Source organism: Actinia tenebrosa, unplaced genomic scaffold (genome assembly GCF_029948245.1).
Source record: "Actinia tenebrosa isolate PJP-AT-01 unplaced genomic scaffold, QUT_ActTen_1.0 PGA_scaffold0__85_contigs__length_37466705, whole genome shotgun sequence".
In the NCBI taxonomy this organism is placed as follows: Eukaryota; Metazoa; Cnidaria; class Anthozoa; order Actiniaria; family Actiniidae; genus Actinia; species Actinia tenebrosa.
Genome location: NW_028292569.1, coordinates 4,789,262 through 4,807,471, shown reverse-complemented (window position 1 = coordinate 4,807,471; position 18,210 = coordinate 4,789,262). Strand labels below are relative to the sequence as shown.

Sequence of the window (18,210 nt, the reverse complement as noted above, 5' to 3'; positions counted from 1 at the left end):
CTAGTCTCCCCCACAGCCACTTTCAGTGTCGTCACGTAACGCTTTCTCCCCTGAGTAGCTCAGGGGAGAAAGCGTTGCGTGACGACACTGAAAGCGGCTGTGGGGGAGACTAGCTTTAAACTGATATTACAATTATATAAAGTGCTACGTCATACACTCAACATCGAACATCGCTCCATACATTTCTTTGTAGTTTATGATCAAAATATCAGTAGTAAAAAGGGAGAAAGAAATACCCAAACACCTCAAAATATAAATTATAGTCACAAGTAATGTGAAATAAGCAAATTAGCCACCCTTTGGGCTTCATAGGAATAAAATAAATTAAGGATTTATATACAAAGAAATATATGTAGCAATGTTTGATGTTGAGTGTATGACGTCACAGACTCCAAAAAATAATCGTAAAAATATCATACTTTCGTCCTGAATATCGAGAAAACACTTCATACAGTGATTACTGGACCTTAAAGAGTATTCTTAGGAAGTTTCAGCTGAATCCAAGTTTGAGCGATTTTCGTCATAGTAGCACTATAACGATTAATCATATGCAATTCTTTGTAAATTGCGCATACACTTTTAGTGCCCCTTGGTTTGATTTTTCGATGTATTTTTTTCCAGCATACTCTATCTCTTATAAAGCCTTACGTCTAAAACCGTATGTCTTAAAATTTAACATACACATCAGTGCAGGTTTTACCGTAAGTGCCACTTGCCATTAAACCGAGAAGATCTCGAGAAAACCAGACTCTGAGTTTATCATCCTTTTTTAGTGGCAATGGAGGATCAAAAATAGGATAAATTAACTCTGGACTTTCCACGGTTATGCTGTCAATGAAGAAAAATGATTTGAAAAATTTTGGATAGCCAGGATAAGGTGCAATTACAATGTTATTCTCGTCAGTAATTACCACATAGAGTGCGTTTGGAAACCTATTATCTCCCCAGTTTTGGGCCGTTACCGGGCTATTCAAATGAGAGACTCCCCCCGAGAGATGAACGAGCTTGAACTGTTTTACGTTTACTTCAAAATGGACAGAAACCGTCCCATAGCTTTCATTTTTTTCACCAACGCAAACTGGATCTATATTTATCTTGATCCATGATACCATTTCTAAAGAAGACAAAAAGAAAGAAAAAAATCATTATAGTCCAACGCGAAGTTGGTCTCATACCCACAAATTAAACTTCAGCAAGAGAGTTGGTTAACTGTGAAAGAACCATTGATGTCTTATTAGTTCAATTCTTGAAATTAAAATGCAGAGGGGGGAAAATTTACCCTAGGCTTCTTCAAGTAATTTGTTCCAAACAGAGCCTCGTCAAAATTTGCACACTAGGTGAATGGACGAACGGATGGATGGATTGTGGATGGATGGATTGTGGATGGATGGATTGTGGATGGATGGATGAAAGCATAGAAAGATGGATGGATAAATGGATAATTGGACGAAAAAAGGGATGGATTGGATGTACAATTATATTACTAAAGTATTCCACAAATACTTTGTCATAACGTGGTAATAAATAAGGAAAGAAATAATGAATGTATGTATGAATGAATGAATGAATGAATGAATGAATGAATGAATGAAGGAAGGAAGGAAGGAAGGAATGAATGAATGAATGAATGAATGAATGGATGGATGGATGGATGGATGAAGGAACGAATGGATGGATGGATGGATGGATGGATGGATGGATGGATGGATGGATGGATGGATGGATGGATGGATGAATTGATGGATTATGGAAAAAATGGAGGGATTGAATTAATGGATAGATTAGTGGAAGGATAAATGGAAAGATGGAAGGATTAGATAAACAGAGTGATGGTTGCATGATTATCTGGCCTTATGGTTGGATCCTTGCATAGATCATTTGATAAAATAATACTTACTCTTACAGTTGATTCCATCACCGACGTGTCCTTCTGCACAAATGCACTTGAAAGACCCAGGGGTATTATTACACTTGACACCTGGGTTTTCGAGTGTGCAATTATGCAGATTACTGGTAGCACATTCATCAATATCTTGAAAAACAAGAAATAAAAATATGCTAAATAAATCTCTGTGTAGAGAAGTGCGTAAAACTGTTGTTTGTTTATATGCACGCCTGGATAAATGATGGAGAGAGGGGAGAGAGTTGGATGTTTGAATAATGGATTGATGGATGAATTGGTCGTTGGAATTAAGTGAATGAGAGAAGGAGAAATGCACGGATTGATAAACGTTTGAATTGCATGGATATATAAATTACTGCTAATATGAATTATTCCTTACCCTTTTCACAGTTCTGGCCAAAATATCCATTTGGGCAGAGACAAGTGTACTTCGTTAGGTCGTACCCTAGCCGTGTACAAGTCTTGTTTCCTTCGCAAAGACCGTTATTCAAACATGGATTCTATAATAGACAAAAAAGTATCATGTTATCAATACGAACTGACAAAGCTATCTACACTAGTAGTAAAATATATCGTGAAAACCGAAAGAGGGAGCTTCCAGGATTGTTCGTGGTAATATATACTATATACATAATGATAACAGACTTAGCTTTGGCTCGCGCTAAGCTGAGAATGAGTTAAATGACTTAATTGTGATTTGATATGCGACGACGTATACACATATGAACAATCTTTTTTTTGTTCATTAAATCTCGAAAATTTGTGCAAGGATCAGCCGGAAATCTTAGTATGCAATACAAAAATAACCAGTTGTAACTAACCTTTATCCCTCTGTACGAGAATCCTTTTCTTTCTCGAAAATCTTGTGAGGCAATATATCTGTCGGCCTGATTAAGCTCACAAGAAAACCATCCTTCGGTTTCATTGGAAGGAGCAATATTGAACGAAACACAGTCTTTGTTCGATTTACATACAAATAAACAAAGAATCGGCATTTCTGCTCTAAGCAAGCGGAACGAATGGTTGATCAGAACCATTCCATTTACTTCTGGCTCAAAAAGATCATCTGTGCATTGCTCCCATATTAAATCTGTAACATAAATGATATAGTATTAAATATATTTAGGCACTGCCTAAAAGCGGAGCTCCCGATACACAAGTCACAGGGAGCCCAATTTGAATGAATGTAAAAGATAAAATTAAAATCGGGAAAAAAATCTTCAATTTTTTAAATTCAATATTAAGATAATGTCTCCCATAATAAAAAGACATGCACTGAAAACGAATCAAAATGCACTACATCTTTTTCTTTGCGCGACAATTACTCTCCCGATCCCACTTATATGAATTTTGGACACAACTCACCACCCCCCAGGGGCTAGTTTTTTCTTGGAAGATTCTTCGACAAAGTTTTCCATGGCCGACATTTTTTAAGCTTTAAATTCCTGATTAATTTTACTTATAAAACGAAAGATAACTACAAATAATCCAATACAATATCAGGTTTAGTTAAATTTACCTCGGATGTCTTTCATTGAAATCGAAATTTTGGAGATTTCCGAACTTTTATGGACAAATCAAGACTATGAAACAGACTTGAAAACTGGTATAAAAAAAAAGGTGAGCAAAATACATAAGCTTACTTTTACTTCTTATACACTAATAACGATGTTTGGTTAATTATCCGCATCAAAAGTTTTATGTTTTTACAAGAACCGTATTTTCATTCATAAAAGTCTTAACTCTTTTTCGAGAAGCTTGAAAACATAAGCTTACAGTATTTTGAAAATTCAATTTTACCAGTTTTCATCTTGGTTAAGTTTTTGAAAAACTAATAAGTTTACATTCATTTATACTTGACAAGAACAACTAAGGCAAAATAGAAAATAACGCAAAATGCAATGCAAATACAAAATACTTTTTTTTTGTCAGTAAATTGGCGTTTGGAAATGTTTTTAATATTTTCTTAGTTTTTGAAAGTGAAAGACAAGGTACCGCTCTTTACAATAACCATCTCACAACAACACAAATTTAACTCATTTTTATAATCATGTCCTAGGTCGAAAAGCTCAATAAACAGTTGAATATTTGGTGTAATTTAAAAATCATTCAATATTTAGATAAATTATCTGTAGAAAGATATAAAATCATTGAATGAAATTCAAAATGAAAGTACTCTTACCATAATAACAAAACAGGTACGTGTACACTTTTTTCGCACGTTTGTCATTCTAGTTCGTTGCTCGTTTGCTGGTAATTTTAGGAATATTATTGCTTTAAACTTTGTCAAAAATCTCTTGGATTTTTCTAATTGTGGAATTCAAAAAGTGCTTTTTCAAATGATTATTTTATATCATGTATGAACTACGAATACTCTTACCATAAGAACAAAACAAGTACTTTTTTCGCTCGTTCGTCATGGTAGTTTGTTGCTCGTTTTCCGGTAATGTTGTAGCTATGTTATCTACACTAAATAAAACAAAATAGAAAATGTCCTAACCTCTATCTTCACACTGTGGCGGATTCTGTTTTTCCATGATTTCTTCAATCATTTTTTGTTTCGTTTTTACCACAGGCTAACCACTCTAATAAATGAAGGAAATACTAAATGGTAACTAGTAGTATATTGTATATTTTACCACAATTGTAAATTTTCTCGCGCGCTGATTGGTTAAAAAACGTCGTAAATAAGAGGCCATACTAACAAATGGCGTCATGCAAGATTTCGTGCAGTCTATTTCCTAGAGTTTTGTGAGTTTTGTAGTAAAAAACAAATTTACGATGGTTTAGCGTGGTATGTCCTCTTATTTACCACGATATGACGCCAAACGTTAGTCAAAATTAGTTATGGACCCACTCGGCTTACGCCTCGTGAGTCCATAACATTTTGACCAACTTTTGACGTCATATCGTGGTAAATAAGAGGACATACCACGCTAAACCATCGTAAATTTGTTAAGTAGAGTGTATAGTAGAAAAAACAAAATTGTTACCAAGGGGGATAGGTGAGATGACAAAAAATCGATAGCGCGCGCGAATAAAAAGACAAAGACAAGACACCATTTAGTATTTCCTTCATTTATTAGAGTGGTTAGCCTGTGGTTTTTTAACAAATTTACGATGGTTTAGCGTGGTATGTCCTCTTATTTACCACGATATGACGTCAAAAGTTGGTCAAAATGTTATGGACTCACGAGGCGTAAGCCGAGTGGGTCCATAACTAATTTTGACCAACGTTTGGCGTCATATCGTGGTAAATAAGAGGACATACCACGCTAAACCATCGTAAATTTGTTTTTTACTACAAAACTCACAAAACTCTAGGAAATAGACTGCACGAAATCTTGCATGACATCATTTGTTGGTATGGCCTCTTATTTACGACGTTTTTTAACCAATCAGCGCGCGAGAAAATTTACAATTGTGGTAAAATACAATATTTACAAAAGAATGATAGTTAAAAAGCTCGTTAAAAAAAGTCGTCATTTTCCAAGTGACGTGTGATTTGAAAGCTCGACCAATCAGAAACGCGATGTACACCTAGTGGGCGACACTTTTAGCGTTACGCACAGGGTTCCCATGCGATGACCACGAAAACTTAGTTGCATAGTTTACCATATTCTATACCAAAGGAGGATGTTTCACTTGCATGTTTTGCGCGCCGTGCTCATTATGCATCTGTCTTTAGCGTTTGTTTGAAAAATTTCCTCTCGACGGCGATTTTCCTCGATTTTTTCGCCAAACGAAAACAGCAGCCGTTTGCTTATTAAATATTTTCTGCATCCATACTGACAAACAATAGAAAGTCTGGTCATTTAACTGGGTCCTTGTTGGGTATTTTTGTAATTTTTGCTATAGGAAAAAACAAAATATGCCGTATCAATGAATGGATAGAAAAAGATAAAAGTTGTTTTGACAAGCGAAGTGTTTGTAGGCTTTGAATTATGTGGGAATAAGTCGAAATTAGACGAAGAAAATTTAAAAAAGAACACACCCTACACAAAGTATAGTCTTCATACTATCCTATATCCCTTAAGTCTCCTTAAGTCTCCACGTTTGAGTGAGATACGGCCATTACAATTTCCACTAAAATTCGCCATGTGTTTCGCTTCGTCTTGTCTTATGTCCTTGATCTGACGTGACCTGCTAGATTACCAAAAATGGTATTTTTGACTATCTTATACAATTCTGATAATCTTGATTTTAAAATTCAAATTTATACTTATAATAACAACGACAATGTAAAATGTTATATATATTTTATTTAAGTCAATCGAAGGTAGTTTTATTAAAGAGGAAAACGAGTTAAGCAGCAGTAAGGGGGACTCGCGATCGATGCCGTATATTTGCGGGTTTAACCCGCGGAATTAAGCACGCGGGTACAGCAGATTTACGGGATTTCCCGCGGTGTGTCCTTACTGCTGCTGTGTTGGGTACCGCAAACGGAGGTTAAAATATTTGTCGGATATACGATGCATGAATGTAAAAAGTTCGCCAATGACTTCTGTGTGATTTGCCTAAGATTCAAAGTTAACATACCCAAGCCGAAGGGCTTCTGGTGTTGTGGTAAGAAAATGCAAATAGAAGACGACACGTCAGCGCAGTGTTACGAATGTGGCAAGAATATTCGTAATGCCGTACCAAATGCTACCAGAGAGCAATATTACGCCAACGGAGGTCGTACGAAAACACCTTATAAGAGAATAAAATACTTCCGAGACTGGATGAGTCATATCCAAGGTTATCGACCGGTATATTTAAACAACGAAGTAAGGAAGAAAATCATAGACCACTTAGAAGAGCCAACCCCACAAAGTCTACGGAAGACATTGAAAAAATTAAAACTAGGGAAATATTACAAAGCTATTCCTTATCTTTTGTCTGAAATTACCGGTAAGTCTATTCCCGAGGTTTCTGATATGACAAAAGCCGAGTGGATGTTTTGTCGGCTGGATAAGGATATTCCTTATTACCCCGACGTAATTTACGAAATATTTTACAAAATTGACTCCAACCACCCCCTGTTAGAATGGATTCCGAGAAGATGAAATGTGCAGTCGAAATCCCCCTACGTTCTTTTCAAAGCAGATGTCTACTGAGCGAGTTTTCTTTGGAGCTCCTCCTTTGCCTCCTGGTAGATCTTTTTGCGAGATTCCTCGGAAAGATCTTTCACGATGGTTTTTTTATTACCCGACTTTAGCTCCCCGTATTTCTTTTCCTCCGCGAGGATCAAAGAGAACTCCGTGTCGTCTATGCGGCGGTCCCGCAAAGCCTGAGACACCAAGTCGGCGATGGTGTTAGCCTTTGCGCTTGCTAGGGCTATGTGAGTGTCGTGCTTGGATATCTTACCGGACAATTGCTTTATAATGCCTGTCGTAACAGCGGAAACGATGCCGCAAATGGCCCCAACGCTGGCCAAAGGAACGCCAACGACTATTCCAGGCCCGGTAAGTGAGGTGGCAACGCCGGTGCCTGTTAACGCCACGGACATGGAGCCGGAAGTTATCGCGATTTTATGTAATATGCTTCGGGCTCTAGCATACTTTTTCCTGACCTCCTCATAGTGCTTCGTTTGACCCTCTAAGTAAGCGAGGATTAAATTTGCTTTATTCAAGCGGAAGTTCTCGGCGTTTAATTCTGTAGGACCTATGTCCTTAGTGGTAGTGTGATAATTGGGAACATCTGGGTACAACTGAGGTGCTGAAGGTATAACATCCATTATATACTAATGTACGACGCTTTTGGGAATAACATAGAGGAGCAGCCACATCATGACAACAGGGATTACTGGAACTGGAGAGCATTTAGGAAGATGTTTCCGCACGCGGATGCTAGTAAGTTCGAAAGGAGGCCTGATGGGATTTACTTCAACGGCTCCAGGATGTACAGCAACGAGGATTTGAAGCCTACGCTGGTTAATCAAATAGACGATCAACTGAAGCATTCGCCAATGCATAAGCCAACGCCAGCGCCAACGCATGTTGAACCCGGTTGGCCAAAGGAATTATTGCTGGGTACCAGTACTTATCCGATACCCGCGGTTCCATTTGACAAGCACCCAAGCTTGGACTTGACGTTGAACATGCGGATCTCTAACAACCATTCCTTTCTGTTAAAGGTGCGAGATATCTTCAAAAACGTGCCCATTGTTCATACCACCGCTAAGGAATCTCATGAATGGTTAAGCGGTCCTAACATGCGTTATTGGCCGCAGCAACTAAACTTCGCAGTTTGCTGTGCCACCAGCGGCTGCGGTGTAAGTGCGAAGTTGATGAAGAATTCGATATTTATGTTTCACTTCCACTTCACAGTTAGAAGAATACTGCATGAGATGGGTGTTATTGCGCTACCGGGAGATGCCACGTTTTATCCAAGAGATAACAAATACAGCGTGCCGGCTTATGATAGACTTTGTAAGGAGTTTGGTGTTGTAGGGAAGGATTTTCGATGCACTACGGGTGCTAACAATGGTCTAGGACACGTTTGGGCTTATTGGGGGATTGGTGGGCACGAGCTAAGTGATAAGGAAGTTCATGCATTGAATCTACGATGGAACACTGGGTATCATAAAGAAACTCACGACAGTAGCACCTTCTTCGAACCAAATGCCAAGACCACTAAGGAAGTCAGAGACGGACCTCTGTTCAAAGACGAGGGCGGTAAGTATGCAGGGGCCAATCCACTGATTATCAAAATTACCAACGACGAGCAAACAAAGCAATATCTTAACTTTATACCCCCAGAAGGTAAAGGACTAACCAAAGCCGGCCTTGCCCGTTTGAACCGCAGCATAGAAGCTTACGTGAATTTCATTCTCGGAGCCCAAGTAAATACCCGATCAAGTATAATTGGAAATACGGGCGCCGCAGAAGAGACGCGAGCCGAAGCTTTGATTCTATTCGAAAGTTCAATCTTGGAGGGTGACATTAGCAAGGGCGTACAGCGTTACCAACTAGCTATACAAAATTCTAAGGCAAGGTTGGACTATGCAGTAGCCCCGGGTTGTTGGTTAATGCCTAGTAATTTATCTATAAATACTGGTTCTGTAGTAGGATACAACAACAAACTGCAGCGAGCTACTAAGGACATGAAGTTTGGGGTGAATGACGTGAACTCTGACACCATCAGGAGGCACTTAGTTGAACAGCCTAAAAAAGTGCACCATATGCAACCACCTAAGAAAGTGCAGCCAACAAAAGAACCATACCGAGCGCCTAAAAAGGAGGAGGAATATGACCATAACCTACTAAAGGCCGGCTTAGCAGCTGCAGGCGTTGGTCTGAGTTATTATATATGGCGATGAACAACCCCTACGTAGCTGGAGTAGATTGTGTTTATACGACTTACACAGGTGAGAAAAAATATACCCTACCATCTTGGGTTGATGTCGCGGGCATGTCCGTGAATTTGAATTACTCAGGAAAGAAATTGATCCTTTGTAGTATTTGCATTGGTACAAGCAGCCATGCCAACGTGGGCTTTAGGTTCCTGGATGAGAATGGCGTACTGCAACCCATACGCGCGAAGACAAACAACAGGGAGACTACGCATTTCTCCGTAGAGCCACCACCCACCAGCACCGAAAACTTATAGGTTTGGACTTTTCATATGGTTGCTGATTGTCATGGAAAGGTAAAACTGCAGATACGCGTAGATGACACCGGGAGTGTTTGCATAAATAGCATGGAGGACCAAAAAGATAAGCCTTTTAACCACGCAACCATTAGCACTCTTACGGTAATGAGTCTCTAGAAGGAAACCATGTTTCCTGAAATATATGAACCCACATGTGAAGGAAGATTGGTTTCTTCATTACTTAGAGTATAAAAAATATACGGGGGGTGATAGTTGGCGCGACACTGGGTTGTGGGTTGAGGTTGGAGGCTTGGGATTGATTATTTGTACTATTAGCATTAATACGGGGGACAGTTGTAATGCTGGCTTTAGAATCCTAGACGAGACCAATACGCCATTACCGCCTTATAGGATAAAAAATAACGAGAGGAACCCAGCTCATTTTTCATTTGAGCCCAACCCACTAAGCGGAGAAGACTTATCACCCGTGACTTTTCATATAATAGCTAATTGTCAATATGCAAAGCTTCAAGTTCGCCCCAGCGATGCCCGCGGTGGTGGTAAATACCCCGGCACCCTCCGAATAAATGGGCAATATGAATGGAAGGACGCTGTCTATAATCATAAGGCCATTAGCACCATGACTGCCATACCCCTAGTTCCGCATTATCAAAGCGGTGCGAATACTATCTTTACTTATCCCCAGTCGAGAACACCTCGGGCGTCTGACTACGATTATAAGCCACCAGTAACATACAAGGACAAGATTAGCCCTTCATCTTCTTCAGGAGTACCACCCCAATAGCGACAACCAAGATCCAGACGTTATTCCCCACGAACTTCAACAGTTCTCCGCCGGTCTTCAGTGTCAGGCTAAGAACGCTACCCAGCAGCCCAGGAAGACCGGCTGCCATCTTTTTTCCCAAGTCCGTCAGCCCACTGCCTAATTTCTTTACGCCTGCACCTGTAGCCTTAAGTGCGGACAAGATTACCCCTACTACGCTCGAAATAGCGATCGCAAACGCCAGCGGCACGCCATACTTCAAAAGGGCTCTTTTTATCTTTTCCTTGGTGGTAAGCCCCAGCTCCCTTTCCTTACCTTCTATTTGCGTTTGTAATTCCGCAACTCTTTCCTGAAGGGTTTCTACTTCCTTTTGGGCTGCCTCCCTTTCTTCTTCAGGGCGAGTTTGATCTTCGATTATTACTCGCTGTCGATCTATTTCGTACTCCAAGTCTTCGACGGCCTGTTGAAGTTGCCGTATTTGTTCCTCCGCCACTGCCTTGTCCAGCATTACTTGCCTTTCTCTGTCAACAGACTCCATTAATTCTTGTCCTAAGCGCTGTAGTTCCGTGTCTTTCCCCGCCGCTTCATTTACCGCAGTCTGTAACCTTTTTACCACACCGCTTTTTTCATCCATCAACTTAGTCAACCTAGCTCTAAAGTCTGCAATTTCAGCGGCATGACTCTCATTGGTTAACCTACTTTGTTTCATGAATTCATCTTCCAATTCTTCTATTCTGCTTTGTAATGCTATGTTATCCTCCTTAAAATCATCAAGGAGCTTAGTGATGCCACCCTCATCTTTGGTTAGCATATCAAGTTGTCGCGTAAGGTCATCGATGGTTATATTATTTTCCTGTATTTCATTCTTAAGTGCTTCCCTTTCAGTCCTTATTTTCTCTAAGTATCTCATTAAGCCTCCAGTCGCGTCGCTATCTTTTGGAAGTTCTTTAAGTTGTTTGCTTTTTTCCTCTTCGACGGTCTCTAATTGGTTGAGTTTTTCCTGGCGCTCCTCTTGCAGTCTGATTGCGGATCTGAGGGCATCTTTGTAGCCAGGCCTCGAAATACCTCTACGGAAGGCCCTTTGAGCAGCTTCTGTTTCCTTTTCTGTCAAAGTGCTTAGTATCGTCAAGTTGGGCGTTCCAAGCGCATTTGTGACTCCTTTTGGAAGCTGGTTGTTAAGCAGGTTGGAATTCTTCCTTTGATACAGGTTGTGCCATTTTTCCCTACCCGATTCTCTAACTTGAACCTGCCCTTTGTCTCCTATTTGGAAGTCCAAAAGAGCCAGGTTTAGGCTTGGGTATCGCTCCCTTAGGTCCTTGATGAGGTCCGCTATTAAGTCCGACCGCACGCCAAGGGATTCCATTTGTAAGTACTCTGGAATGGGCGTGTGGGAGTTCTTTGACCTAAATTTATCTCTCAAAGAACGCATAGCATCGCGGCCCTGACGCCATACTTGCTCAGCAATTTATCGAAGAGACCTCGGGAGTCTACGTTGTCATCAGGAAGTAAAGACTCGTATTCTTCGTCATTAATATCGACTTGGCCTTCTTCGGTAAGGGGGTCAAAATCCGTTCCTTCTACTTCCATTATATATGATAAGCTCAAAGTTAAATCCCAACGTATTACCTAAGCAGGTTGGCGGGCTGAAAGCAGAACGCACCTTTCACCGGGTTACATTCACGCCTTCTAGCGCAAAGCCAGGAGAAACCTTGTACGTAGGCGTGCCCCGTCTAACGGATAACCTAGTATTGGTTCCTGGCACCTTGGCGTTAAGGTTTGACCTAGCAATACAACCAAGCACCAAGGACAAGCGCTATACCGTCAATAACGTGGGTAGGAACCTCGTTTCTAAGATGAGAATCAAGTTCGCCGGGGAATCCCTCTTGGATTTGAATAGGTACGATTTGTATACCACGTATAAGGATCTGTGGCTAACAGCCTTCGACCGTGCACAAAAGATAGAGCAGGGAATTGGAAGCGTTATCCTTCGTAAGCTTCGCAGCGATACTAACCCCGCGCCTACGGACTCCAGCGGGGCAACCGCAGTAGCAGACGCGACGAGGGTAAAGACCGCCTATGGTAGCAAGTACGTTATCCCTTTGGACTTTGAAGTGATTACGAACCATGGCGTGTATTACCCCAGGCAGTTATCCGAGTTACAGTTTGAAGTAACCTTGGCGGACACTACGAACGTCATTGGAGGCATGGACACCGCAATTAGCGGGGCTGTTGATCCCTATTCTATCACCAACTTAGAGCTGCAGTACGAGACCGTGTACAGCGAAGAGCTGGCCCGTAGCGCTGGCATGGAATATAGCGCCGGAAAGGCATTCCTTTACGACCACGTAGTGATGTATAAGACATTTAGCTTCTTGGATAAGACGGATGAGGTTATCAACCAGAGCATTAACCTCCCCCGAAGAAGTCTCACGGGGTTGATGCTGGTGTTTGCCAAACCCTACGAGGCTGGTAAGCGCGACTCCGAAGCGTTCTTTAATCCTAACATTACTAACGTCGGCGTGAATATCAACGGGGTTCCAAACAAGGTTTACTCCCAGGGAATAAAACCTGAAGACGTCTACAGGGAGGCAAAGCGTAAGTTTGGCGACCAGGTAAGTCCCAAGGAATTCTTTAAGGATAAGTACGCGCTGTGGATTGACATGCGCACCATTAACGACGAAGACCTACATGGTCAGGGTTTACGTCTAGTAAATACGCAGGATGGCATAACATTGGAGATCAAGCGCACCAAGAACTCCTCCGCGGGCGACGGTGATAAGATAAATGCGTACATCTTCGTCGTCTCAGACGCGCAGTTAAGCGTGGAAATGAATCAGCTAAAGAGTGTTGCCTATTGATGGCCATAAAAAATATGCTATATATACAATGCTTCGCGTATTTGAAAACAACGACACCAAACTGCAATGCATAGTGCAAGGCGAAACTTTGTACTTCAAAGCAAAGGAAGTGGCGGCTGCGTTAGGATACGCAGACCCTAAGGATGCAATTAAGGTGCACGTTCGTGAAAAGTATAAGGTAAAGCTCAGCGAACTTAGAGTGGAGGTGAATCGCCTCCCCTCTTATTCACAGCCTAATTCCCTGTACGTAACTGAATCTGGGTTGTATCAGTTGATATTTAGCTCTAAGATGCCAACGGCAGAGACATTCCAGGATTGGGTGTTAGGTGACGTTCTCCCTACCCTCAGGAAAACTGGTAAGTATGAAATAGAAAGGCGGTTTGACGGTCCAAACAAGTTGGTATTCAAAATAGAAAATGAGTTTGACCTGCATAAAAAGGTGGTAGACTACATCCGCAGATTCTACCCTCAAATGCTCATAGCCCCTGGTCTAGGTGAACTGCAGGATTCGGATGGAAAGCGCATAAAGTGCTGGCAGAAGGGCTACCAACGCGGCCAACCCGACTTAATGATCTTGAATGCGCACACACATTACCGCGGTTTCTGCATAGAGCTAAAGACCCCAAAAGGCAACGGCAGGTTATCTGAGGATCAGCAACTACTCTTACAGAGGTATGAAGAAAACGGCTATAAGGTGCTCATAAGCAGCGACTACGACGAAATCTGCAGGGAGATCGCTGCGTATGCTGAACACCTACGAATTCCCTGCAGGTGGTGTTGTAAGGTCTTTAAAACCTCGGAGACTTTGGCAACACACTTAAAGATATTTCATAGATTTGAGACTAGCGTCTGCTAAAGTCCGCTGCGCTTTAGGATCCGCGGAGCACCAATGACCAACGAAGGATCCTTCCAGGAATACCTTGCCGCAATGAAGGCAGGTGTATTTTTTACGCGGTTTTGGGGGCGTAATGCAGTCGGCAGGTGGTTCGCACGTAATACAGTCCATATATTGAAAGGGTGATTAGGAATCCTCCCAGAAATGCCACAAAGTAGGCTAGCATATACCTTTAAAGGGGGTCCTTATTTTTCTTGTTGTTTTGATGATACTTAACAAACAACAAGAAAAATAAGAATGGGATTTGAGACTCTTTGCACAAACCCCATTCTAAAAGGGTCTCAGAATGTTGAGTATAAGGTTGTTATATTGTTAAGGACGTTTATTTGTCGAGGCAGTTGAAGATATGTTCCTCTTCTCTAACACAACCACAACGATCGCACTCTTGCCTCCAATACTCCCTTTTAGTCCACGGAACGCCTTCTGCGCGTTCGAAAGAGGGGAAAGTACGGACTATCTTCTTATGGTAATCTATGCGATTCCTTAAGTAATCCTCTTTATGCGGGCAGCGACTCATCAAATCCGCACATTGGTAGCAATCCACGCCTTCCAAGTCGTAGCTCCCAAAGAGAAACCGATAGTTGACTTCATGTGTTTTCCGATGCGTCTGTAAACGTTGACGACTGCTTAGTATCTTATTACAGAAACTACACTGTCTGCTTTGTTCACAGACGCCCCTTTTCAGGTGCTCGGAGGTGTTAGGAAATTCCTTATTACAGCCCTTGCAAAGCCCACAAATGCGTTTGTCTTGATGTTGTCGCATCTTTTGAACGGTACTGAATTCCTTACCACAATCCTTACAAACTTTACTAATTGGTTTCTTTGTGCAAACGCCACGACGAACGTGGTATTGTAGTCTTTGCTTGGTGCTGAACACCTTTTTACACATTGAACAGTTCATTTATACTTAAGTGTACCTTAACCACAATATAACGTATTTTTAACCTTATTGTTAACATTCTGCAGTGTCATTTAAAACAGGTCTACGGGAGCATACAGCTGCGTTTAAAAGATGTCTTAGAATGTTAAAGATAAGGTTGTTAAATTGTTAAAGATATATGCATGAGTCATTTAAAAGATGTCTTAGAATGTTAAGTATAAGGTTGTTAAAGATATATGCATGAGTCATTTAAAAGATGTCTTAGAATGTTAAGTATAAGGTTGTTAAATTGTTAAGGATGTCTTGTATGAGTCATTTAAAAGACACCTAAGAATGTTAAAGATACTACTTTTCTTAAAGAAAGAAATAACCTTATTCTTAGGTATCTTCTTAAATGACTCATACGTATATCTTTAACAATTTAACAACCTTATACTTAACATTCTTAGGTGTCTTTTAAATGACTCATGCAAGACATCCTTAACAACCTTATAGTTAACATTCTGAAGTGTCTTTTAAACAGTACGTGTGTATATCTTTAACAATTTAACAACCTTATACTTAACATTCTAAGGTGTCTTTTAAATGACTCATGCAAGACATCCTTAACAACCTTATACTTAACATTCTAAGGTGTCTTTTAAATGACTCATACGTATATCTTTAACAATTTAACAACCTTATACTTAACATTCTAAGGTGTCTTTTAAATGACTCATACGTATATCTTTAACAATTTAACAACCTTATACTTAACATTCTAAGGTGTCTTTTAAACAGCTCTACAGCGGATATCGCATGAAGTCCTTAACGGACTCCTTAGCCCACGTTGCCATAGTTATCAGCGCGCCAAACCGTTCTGCACGCTTCAGACCGCACATTTCATCGTACAATTCCTGCACGCGCTCCCGCAGCCGGTCTATCTCCTCCCTTTGCATTTCTATGGTGTCTCTTTTATCTTTTGCGTCGCCGGCAATCCTTCTTACTGCGTCCACTGGGTCCATCGTATATATAATGGATCCGAACCATATTCCCTGCAATGCTCTGATAGTAGGACCCACCGGCTGCGGAAAGACCCAATTCATCGTGGAGCAGTTATTAGGACCCTTTAGATACCGTTTCGACTATATCGTGTTATTATGCCCCACCTACGTGAATAACCGCACCTGGGAAGCAGCAGTAAGGGGGGCGCGCGACGCGCCGGCATACACCTAAATGAGGCCCGGGAATAACCCGCAGTGACGGGGCCCTACAGGGGGTCTGGCGCGGCCGGGTGGCATTGCAAATGGTCCCTTACTGCTGCTATGCCACCCGAGTCTAAAGATATCTAATAAATATATGATGCATGAGTGTAAGAAGTTCAACAATGGGTGGTGTGTAAGTTGTCTAAGTCCCAAGGTCGTCATACCTAAGCCAGAACCCTTTTGGTGTTGTGGTAACAAGATGCAAATAGAAGAAGATACCTCTGCGCAGTGTTACGAGTGTGGTAAGAATATTCGTCATGCCGTGCCAAATGCTACTAGAGAACAGTATTATGCCAACGGAGGTCGTACGAAGACCCCATACAAGAGAATAAAATACTTTAGGGAGTGGATGGGTTACATCCAAGGTTTACATCCTGTTTACTTGGATGACGAAGTGAAGAAGGAAATTATGTACCGTTTGAAAGAGCCAACCCCACAAAGCATGCGAAAGGTCTTAAAAGAGATGAAGTTAGGGAAACATTACAAGGCTATCCCTTATCTTTTGTCTGAGATTACGGGTAAGCGCATTCCTAATGTCCCGGATATGCAAAGGGCGGAGTGGTTGTTCTGTCGACTAGACAAAAGCATTCCTTATTACCCTGATACGATCTATGAGATATTCTATGAGATGGATCCTAAGCACCCGTTGTTAGAATGGATTCCTAGAAGATGAGATGCGTAGTTGAAATCCACCGGGGTTCTTCTCAAAGGAAATATCTACTGAGCGAGTTTTCTTTGTAGATCTTCCTTTGCCTCTTGGTAGATCTTCTTGCGAGATTCCTTGGAGAGGTCTTTTATGATGGTTTTTTTATTGCCCGACTTTAGTTCATCATATTTCCTTTCCTCTGCAAGGATCAGAGAGAACTCCACGTCGTCAATCTTACGGTCCCGCAAGGCCTGGGAAACAAGGTCGGTGATGGTGTTGGCTTTTGCTCTTGCTATGGCTATATGTGTGTCGTGTTTGGATATCTTACCTGACAACTGCTTTATAATGCCTGTCATGACGGCAGAAACAATGCCACAGACGGCTCCAACGCCGGCTAAGGGAACGCCGATGACTACGCCAGGTCCAGTAAGGGAAGTAGCAACCCCAGTGCCTGTAAGAGCTACGGACATGGAACCCGAAGTTATAGCAATCTTGTGTAACACGTTGCGCGCTCTGGCATACTTCTTTCTAACGTTTTCATAATGTCTCGCTTGGCCTTCTAAGTAAGACAGGATTAGATTTGCCTTGTTGAGGCGAAAGTTACCTGCGTTAAGGTCTTCGGAAAGTTCAGGGTAGATAGGAGGTGCGGATGGTATAACGTCCATTATATAATAATGTACGACGCCTTTGGGAATGATATTCAAGAGCAACCATATCACGATAACCGGGATTATGCCAACTGGAGGGCCTTTAGGAAGATGTTTCCACACGCCGACCCTAGTAAGTTCGAAAGGCGACCCGATGGGATTTATTTCAATGGTTCCAGGATGTACAGCAACGCAGACTTGGAGCCCGTTCATAAAGCTCCAACGCCTGTTCATAAAGCTCCAACGCCTGTTTACAAAGCACCGACGCCCAACTTTCCAGACAACTTGTTGTTAACCACGGGAGATTATCCCTTTTACGACGCCGAAGGGGGCGTGAACGACTTTAAGACGATGGTAACGTTCTTGAAGATCTCAGTGGGCAAGCAATCGTTCGATGTAGTAGTAAGGAACATCTACGGGGAGACGATGTTGAAGCATACGTCGGGTAAAGAGGCCAGGGAATGGTTAGCAGGCCCTAACATGCGTTATTGGCCGCAGCAGTTGAACTTTGCTGTCTGGGCTGCCACTAAGGGTTGTGGTGTCGGTGCGGATATGTTACACATTCCAATAATGCGGTTTCATGTTGCCTTTACGGTACGAAGATTGTTAAAGGAACTCAATGTGCCCTTACCCGGAGACAAGGCATTTGATCCTTTGGATAACCGATACGACGCTGCAGGGTTAGAAAGGTTAATGAATGAGTTCAAGCCACAGCAAAGGGACTTTCGTTACAAAGAAGGTAAGACACATGGGTTGGGTATCGTTTACGTTTGGGGTG

The 18,210-nt window shown here is 41.6% G+C and overlaps 1 protein-coding gene across 1 annotated transcript; it reads right to left on the bottom strand.

The window, feature by feature from the left end:
• Nucleotides 1–270: 270 nt before the first annotated feature.
• LOC116287819 (uncharacterized) lies at nt 271–16,398 on the bottom strand. Its single transcript, XM_089026046.1, has 6 exons — nt 16,359–16,398; nt 10,962–11,366; nt 2,725–2,993; nt 2,283–2,403; nt 1,898–2,032; nt 271–1,114 (listed from the first exon to the last, which is right to left on the bottom strand). Exons 1-6 carry the CDS (start codon nt 16,396–16,398, stop codon nt 666–668), a joined length of 1,419 nt encoding a protein of 472 aa, XP_088882172.1. The 3' UTR covers nt 271–665.
• Nucleotides 16,399–18,210: the final 1,812 nt, after the last annotated feature.